At 31.9% G+C, this 9,166-nt stretch overlaps 1 protein-coding gene across 1 annotated transcript in view; it reads right to left on the bottom strand.

Moving 5' to 3' along the window:
* LOC103484679 (protein BRASSINOSTEROID INSENSITIVE 1) overlaps positions 1-3,187 on the bottom strand; it is a 4,109-nt gene extending 922 nt beyond the window's left edge. Inside the window, exon 1 of the mRNA XM_008441899.3 lies at positions 1-3,187. This exon is cut by the window's left edge and continues 922 nt beyond it. Within this exon, the coding sequence (XP_008440121.1) occupies positions 1-2,989 (2,989 nt within the window). The 5' untranslated portion in view covers positions 2,990-3,187.
* Between the last annotated feature and the right edge of the window lie 5,979 nt (positions 3,188-9,166).

The raw sequence follows: 9,166 nt of genomic DNA, 5'->3' as shown, positions 1-9,166 counted from the left end.
TGGCAATTTTTCTTCTTGCTGACCAATTCAATTTGATCCCGCCCTTCTTCTGGTCGTGTAAAACGTCTTCCAAGCTTCCATATTTCATATACTCATACACCAGAAGCCGTTCTTCTCCGACTTTACAGTAGCCTAAAAGCGGTACTAGGTTTCGGTGTTTGATTTTACCAATGGTTTCCATTTCTGCTGTGAATTCTCTATCACCCTGCCCACTAACATGAATCAGCTTCTTAATGGCTACAGTGCTTCCATCCTTCAATTGAGCCTTATATACGTCGCCGAAACCCCCTGAACCAATCATACTATCGTTGTGGAACCCATTTGTAGCCTCAAGAAGATCAGCAAATGTAAGCTTTCGTAGTGGCTTCTCGAATGTTGCAAGATTGATGCTCAATGCTTCACGGGCACCAGTTAATTTCCAGTTGACGGCTGTGGTCGTGCCTGATTGGGAATGACTCTCAACATAAGAATCAAGAGTAGAATCCTTCTTTTTCCTTCTCTTCCTCGTCTCGATAACGACGATAATCAGACCAAAAATACAGAAAAGAGAGAAGAGTAACCCCATTGCAACACTCCCAGCAAGAGATGCCTGTTTCCTATGAGATCTTTGATGCTGGGAATTTGCATTTCCTGCTGAATCAACAACACATGGAGGAAGAGGATACCCACAAAGGCCAGAATTATTGGCAAAACCTGATGCCGGGAATGTTTCAAACTGAGCTGATTCGGGTATAGAACCATTGAGATGATTGTTGGAGAGATCAATCTCCATGAGGGAGGAAAGTCCAGTCAAAGACAATGGAATTGATCCTTCAAGCTCATTGCTAGACAGATCAAGAATGTTAAGTTTCGTCAAGTCGCCGAGCTCCTGTGGAATTGGTCCCGAAAGACTGTTATGTCCCAAATCCAAAATGTAGAGATAGTTTGTGGAACCAATCTCCTTAGGAATACTACCAGACAACATATTGTGGGAAAGATCAAGAAAGATCATGGAACCATTATGATTAAAAGTGGGCTGAGTCATTCCCTTATAAACCCTTGTGAAATTGCAAGGACTCTTGCTTGAAATTCTACTCACTTGTTCCTGTCTTATTCCAGCAAATTCAAGCAAATTTCCAGCTCCATGACACTGCTTACTACCATCATTCTTAATGTAAGCATAAGATTTCCCCGTGATAAAGTTAACGGCAATGTTACCGGATTGACGAAACAGCTCTGGAGGGATCGTTCCGTTCAACAGATTGGTATTCAAGTCAAGCCAGATCAAGCTCCGGCAATCGCCGAGCTCCTGAGGAATCCTACCATAAAACGAGTTGTTGCTGAGCTTAAGGATGGCAAGGTTCGGTAAGCTCCCAATCCAAGCGGGAATCTCTCCTTTCAACCGGTTGTTTGACAATGAAATCCAGTTCAAGTTGGTGCAGTTGCTTAACCCGGATGGGATGGTCCCAGTGAGCTCATTGAAATCCAGGATCAGATTCTCAAGCCCTTGAAAGTTGCTAAAATCCGATGGAATCTCCCCCTCCAGCTGATTCAACCACATAATCAAGTTCTTAAGCTTAGAAAGCGATCCCAAGCTGGAAGGGATCGTCCCACTAAGAAAGTTGAAGCTCAAATCAAGAGAAACCAGCTGTGAACAATTACTAATACTCGCCGGGATTCGACCTGTTAACCAATTGTTCTGAAGAAACAGTTCTTTCAAATTGTTGCTAGGGTCTTCGCAAAGCCCCGCCGGAATCGACCCAGAAAAGTTATTGGAACTGAGATCCAAGGAATTCAAAAAGGCGAGTTGAGACAGAGAATCCGACAAAACCCCAGAAAACTTATTGTCTGAAACAGAGAGTTTCTTGAGACTACTCATTTTGGCAAAAACGGCAATGGGGAGCTCACCAGTAAGATTATTTTTCGAAATGTCTAAAGTTTGCAACGAAGAACAAGACCCCAAAGGAGTAGGTACAGCTCCAATCAAACTATTAGAAGAAAGATCAAGCTCTACCAAACTAGAACACAAATCTGCAATACTTACAGGTATCTCCCCCTGGAAATGGTTGTTAGCAAGCGAAAGAAACCACAAATTTGAAGATGCAAATGAAGGGATTGGACCACCAAATTGGTTACTGGAGAGATTCAGAAAGGTGAGTTGCTGACAAGAAGACAGAGCATGTCCAACGTCGCCGGTGAACTTATTGCCGGAGATATCAAAATGTTCCAAAACAGAGCAATCACCCAAAGACGGAATACCCACAGAGAAATTATTGCCAGAGATATCCAAATGCTCGAGTTTATTACAAGACGACAGATTAATCTCTCCGCTGATTTTGTTTCCTTTCAATGCCAAGTGCTGCAAATTAGCACATCCACCAGAGAAAATCCACGGAACTAATTTAGACCCAACAATCCGATTAGAAGAAAGATCAAGAACCTGCAAATCAAGCTTCAATCCAGGAGCAGAGTCTTTAAGAGGAAAATCAAAGGCGTTAAAGGACAGATTAAGCGACTTAACATTGGAGCAAAACCCCAAGTTGGAGACATCAGAAACAGAACCAAACAAGCCATTAAGAGACAGATCTACAGAAGAAAGCAGAGGACTACACTTAAATCCAGAGGGCAAAGAAATGGAGCCAGTGAGGTTAGTAGATTTAAGAGAAAGCGATTCCAAATGGTCAAGAGCCGCAAGCAAAGGAAACACATGACTGAAATTAGAGCTCAAAGACAAGAAACTCAAGTCTATGGCAGAGACTCTAGTTTCCTTACAAGTAATACCAGAAAACGAACATGGGTCAGCATTGGAAAGCCAGTTCTGAAGAAGGGATGGATTCGGAAGTGAAGATTTAAAAGAAACCAGCTTCTGGGTATCACCATGAGAAGAAGAAGAAGAAGAAGAAGAAGAAGGAGTTACAGAGGAAACAGAGAAGGAAAGAAAAGTAAGAGAGACAAAGAAGAAAAAGAAGGTTAGAAAGGAATTTGAAGAAGATGGGAAAAAGGGTATCATTGTTTTGATGTTAATAATGGAAAAAAAGAATTAAAAAGAGAAGGTGAAGAATGGTTTTAGGGTTTGAAGTCCGCCATTAGAGAGAAAGAAGAAGAGCTCAGTAGGCTCTGGTTTTGGAGAGAGAGAAAGTTGGTTTTTTTTTTTTTTTTTTTTCTTTGGTGGTTAGAGAGAGAAGAAGAAAAAAAAATAAGATGAAAGAAAAGGGTCAAAAGTCTGAGTAAGGAAGGTAAGAAGGGTATTTATCAAGTTGAGAGAATGGGCACAGCTGTTGCTCACATGCCATGTGATTATCTAACATAATTCTTAATTAATTAAAACCCTAATTCCAAAAAAAAAAAAAAAAAAAGAAAAGCTTCATTTAGCTTATCTATGAATTAATTGTTTTTTTTTTTAATTTATTTAAGTTCGAAATTTTATTTAAAAAAAGCAAAATAGAGTGTTTGTTTATTTCTACTAAATTTGTGGCTCCAAAACAGCTTATTTGTCTCTCTAAAAGGGTTATGAGTACGTGAAATCTGCTAAAGTATCCGTTTTAATTAAATTAATCTTTTTTAGTTTTTTTCTTCTTTTTTTTTTTTTTAAATTTTATTTTGGCTTTTGTTTGGGTTTATTTTCTCTCTCTAAAATTATCTCTTTGTCTCTCTAGCTTTATGTTTACATACGTGTGATCAACGATTCATCCATCACCATCGATTAATTGAACCCTTTTTTTCCCCATCTCTCTCTCTCTCTCTTTTAATAATAATTCAGATTGATTGATTATTTAATTAACTAATCATTTTAAAACAAATTCATTAGAAGGTCTAAACCCAATGTGGAAGGAAGTTGCAATTACATTGCATGTTTTCCTTTCCTTTCCCCTTTCATTAAATAGTCACCTCTTTTCAATTTCCATGCATGTGGTCAAGTTTTCTAATTATCTTCTTTTATCTTCCAAATTATTTGGGTTTTCTTTTCATATTTATTCATTCACTTAATTATTATTTTTTATTTCTTTTCATTTCATTCAATCTTTATTTTCTCAATTGGGAGACATGATTATATATCAATGCGAGTAAATATATATATGTAAATTGATAGCGTTGTTTTTTATATTTTATACCCAAATATCTCTAACTGAATTTATCGTAATTTGGCCCTACTATATCACGTGAAAGTTACTCTATTGAAAATTGGTTTGTACTTTTGATATGGTTATGTTAAGAAGCGTTTCTTTCCTGAAAATACTGATTATATTTTTTATGTTTTTTTTTTTATATATAGAAACGAAAGTTAGATAATCTAAAAGTTTTTAATGTATATCTTCGTTTCTCTATTATTATAGACGAAGGTATAATTTGACAAGTACCGAATCACATTTTATTTATTTGAGTTCAATAAATATGTGAATTGATCTACTTTGAATCTCTCTCCCCCCATTTTTTCTAATATTACAATGCATTAACTGTATATAAAAAAAACGTTACTTGCTTAATTGGTCATTAAATGAAGTGCAACTCAAATCTAAAATCAATAATTAATTCTCATATCAAACCTTTCCTAACACATATCAAAATGAACTTATACTTCATTAGTTGTAATGAAATTGAAATGTCATGCAATGGCAAATGTCAATAGATAGAAGGGATGAAAAGGGAAAAGAAAAGAAAAATAAAATAAAATGATTTCAGGTGCCTTTGTAGTTCTTACGTGGGAAAATTTTATTTTTCCGGCGGAGGGCATCGGATAATTGGAATTGTTCCTTTTGAGAGAAGGACAATTTTGAGATTTAAATAAACATTGAAGGGTATATTTGTCGTTGTGTATATTTTGTCGGATATGGTTCGGATAATTGGAGGACGAACTGTCTTTTTAGATCAGTTTTTTTTTTCACTCCTAAAACTTTCACTACTTCCAAGATTATCTTTTCAGACGGGAAACTTGGGCTTTTATTGTGGGCTCGCGATAGAGGCCCAAGAAACCCTAATTCGGCCCAAAAATTTCCACTAAGAAAATAACGATGATAATTAACTTGAAAAATATGTGTGTTGGGATAAAAGTTGTAGGAAAATAGGTAGATGAGGTAAGGAAAATTGAGAGAATTTTGTTTTTAGATGATATTATTTTTGGAGTAGAAATAAAGATAGAGTCAACTTTTAAAAGTAGAATAGGCCAACAAAAATCCCTTATTTTAGGGAATTGGTTTTCTTGCATTATAAGTTTAATCACATTTTTCATGGATTTTCTTCATAAGAGGGGGGAATATAATAGAACTCAGAATAAATATTGGAATACATTGATATATTAGTTTTTCCAAACAAAATAAATTTATGTTTTTGTTATAGTATGATGTATGGTTTGCATAATTTTTAATATTGGTTATCATATGTCGATGTATTTCTCTTGTCGATTTAATAATATCCCATTTAAATATATATATTTTTTTTAAAAATGATAATTTGACGTATTTTAGTAAATATTTTCAAAACAGATTCAAAATTCGATATCACAATTTATGCTAATAATTATTTGATATTATGCCACGTTGAGAATGAAAATTTGAAATGAATATAAATTGTATTTTGTTTATGATTTCTTTCTTATTCAATCATATTGACTTGACATTACCTCTTTAAATCTCAAGATTAATCATTTTGATTTTATTTTAAATTTTATATGCAATTTAGTTAAATTACGGGAGGCTCGAATAAGTAACAAGTATAAAAAGGAAAATGAACAACATTCGAACTACAATAAAAATAAAATTAAAGTTTCCAGTTAAGTAAATATATATTGTTTTTAAATTCAATAGAAAAGAACATTAATTAATGGATTTAACTATGTTAGGAAACTACAATTTACATGATTTTCTTTCCATTTTTTTTTTGGAATAATTCTTAAGGGGAAAAAACTAGGTAGAACTTTATAATGTATAAAGTTATTTTTAGAAAATTATTTTGCACAAAATCCAACAAAACAACCTATAAAATTGTAAACATTTGAAATTAAAATGATTAAGAAAAGAAAAGAAAAGTCATAAATGGGGAAAATTAGTCAAAACCATAAAAAGAAAAAAATGGATTTAGTTGGGTTAAGTAGTCAATCAAATGTTAACCCCACAAGCAACAAACTAACACATTTGTCTATTTTTCCTTTCAACATTCAAACTCCTTTCTCTTTGGAATGTGAGTGAGAATATTGAAAACAATCCTTTTTCAAAGGGAAAGGAAAAAAAAAAACCATATTTTTCTTTTGAATTTTGGTATTTACAAATAAATACATAAAAATCTATAAGCCCCAAAATAATTCTTAAAAGCGACTTCGTTGAAAAGCTTTGATTCTCTTCTTCTTCTTCTTCTTCTTCTTTTTTTTTTTTTTAACAGTTTGAATGGGAACACTTTTACTTTCCTGCATTGTTTGTTTCGTGAAAAAAAGGAAAAGAATAAAAAGATTTTTTTTTTTTTTTTCAAAAGGTGAACAAAACACTGCCTAAAAATATAAGAAAACAAATTATTCCAATTTTGGAATTTGGTCAAATGACACCACAAATTTATACATGGCTATAACCCATTATTGTTCTTGTTTGCCTATCCTTTCTATATCAAAAAATATATATACACATATATATAAATTATTGAGAGTTGTATACATGGAAAATATTCTCACCACACCAACAAAAAAGAAAAAACCTAATTTTATGTGTATGATTTGAGAGTCATGTGTAAAATAGTCTCTCGTAGATGTTTCTTTATTTTTAAAAAAAATATATAAAAAATAATTTTATGTTAATTATATAATTTTTTTTTTATAAAACGTATTTTTATTCTATCAAGTTTTCTAAATCATAATTGACATGTCATAAACATATATAACCGTATTTGTTTTAGGAACTCACTAGAATTTTGTATTTGTATCCATTGATGTAAAATAGAATTGTTTGGTGATCCAATTTTTTCTTTTACATGGGTGCCACCTTATTCTAGGTTCCAACTTTGATTCATTATTTCAATAGAATTTCACTTAAATAAAAAGATTTATCTAATGGTATTATTGCAACTTAAATTAATATATAAGATATTTCTAATATTTCTCACATTTAAGATTAGAAGAAATGGAAAGAAAGAGAAAGAAAAATAGAAAGGAAATGAAATAATGATATTTGGAAAGGGGTGGTGAGGGTATCAGTTTTTACAGTTACCTTTGCATAGATGAATTTATTGTTTAAAAGGAGAAAAAAGGAAAAGGAAAAGGTAAGAAAAATAGGGATATTTGGTGGGGAATTTATGGTAAAAAAGGATTATTGGGCACACGCAAGAAAGGCAGCGGCTTTCTTCTTCTTAATAATAATAAAATGAGCGTGTACAACATCATTAAAACTCGCTTCCGTCGTGTGCTTAAAGAATCTTGCTTTCCGCTTCATCACGTTTTCTCTCGCTCTCTCGTACATGTACTCTCCTTTATTATACCTCCAATTACATTTAACCTTTCATTTCTTTTCTCTCTCTCTCTCTCTCTCGTTGACAAAATCTCCAACTCAAAATAAATAAACTCATGATTGCGTAATTATATCCTCAAGTATTAATTCTAAAATTTAGAGAAATTATTAAAATGAAATATCAGTATACAAAATATCTACATTTTTTTAAAAAAAAATGTTTAATTAATTTTGTTTATGAAGTTTAAGTAATTTTTCGATGTTTTTTATTTTTTAAAAATCCTCTATTATAAATTGACGAAAATATTTACTTTATAATCTAAATTATATATTTATTTTGTTATATATATGTATAAAATCAACCTCTTAGTTTATATAATTATAGAAATTGTAACAATAATAATAATAATATTAAGTTTCAAGATTTAATGTTTATTATTTGAAAATTTAATTATTAAAGTTTTAAATTTTTAAGTAAATTTAAGAACTCAGTTTTTTCGATAAGACGTTTGAAAGTGATTGCGAATATTATTGTACTTTAAAGTAATTTTTGCAATCTGTTCAAAATAAAATTAGTAAATAAAAGTTTTGTTTTCTTTAAAACAATTAGATAATTAGGCTATATGTTTGAAAACTTTAATTGATTTATCGCATAATTTTCAAGATCATAAATTTGTTAGAAATCAAATCGATATTATTTAGACGCACCATCTAAGTGAGTGACAATAACAAAATGTGTACTATTTTCTTTATTTAACAATTGGTTTAGTTTATCTTAAAAAACAATCTCAACATCAGTTTCAGTTCATTTGCATAAATAGAAACAAAGAAAAGAATAACTAATTTCAAGTTAAAATTGACAATCAGTCGATGTCAATTATATTGTTAGTAACTTTCTTTTCTTACTGAGATATGTCTTTAAAAAGTAATTATAAAACGTCAAAAGTTCAGATATTCAGTACGGACTACGAGAAATCTGAGTGAAGAAGAAAAAGAGGAGGAGGAGGAGGAGGAGGAGAATGATTGGGTTAAAAGAAATTAAAGAATGTGAGAGTGAGTGACTGAGTGTATAATGTAAAATGTAATGAACAAACATAGTGGATTACTACACAATCACTTTACATAAATTTATTGGGTGATGAGTTTGATGAGACTGTCAGTCTAAACTCTCTCTCTCTCTCTCTCTCTCTCTCTCTAAATTTCTGTCCTCCTCTTGGTACTATTGGGTCCCACAACTCCTATTATTTCCTCCAAATGGACCCTACCTTTTTCTTTCTTTTTTATTCAATATATTTCTCACTCCATATATGAATTGAGAGAGAGAGAGAGAGAGAGAGAGAGAGAGAGAGAGAGAGAGAATTATTAGCTTTGGTTTGGCAATGGGAGGAGGGTAGAGGTGGACGAAATTATTTTCAATTACTTGATTATAATATAGCCGTTTCAAGTTAAAATTATGGTTTTTTTTCCCCTCTTCTAGTGTTAAGAATTTGTTCAATTTTTAATAAATATAATATATCATTAATTTAATTTAATTTAATTTATTGCTTGTTTGAAAAACAGTTTATTATTAGGATAATGCATTTTAAATATAATGTTTCATTTGAATAATTGAAACTTGAAAGTAAATGCATGAATGTTAAAAAAAATAATGGTGATGTAATTGTAAATTGAAATTTGATGGGGCGGGGGGGAGAGGCGAAAAACAAATTTGATGGTGATGATGATGTTGTGGGAAGGGGGGACCCAGAAGCTGCCATGGACAC

The sequence above is a fragment of the Cucumis melo genome, chromosome 8 (assembly GCF_025177605.1).
Source record: "Cucumis melo cultivar AY chromosome 8, USDA_Cmelo_AY_1.0, whole genome shotgun sequence".
NCBI classification, from domain to species: Eukaryota; Viridiplantae; Streptophyta; class Magnoliopsida; order Cucurbitales; family Cucurbitaceae; genus Cucumis; species Cucumis melo.
The sequence above is the reverse complement of the archived record's forward strand: the minus strand, read 5'-3'. Positions and strand labels throughout refer to the sequence as shown.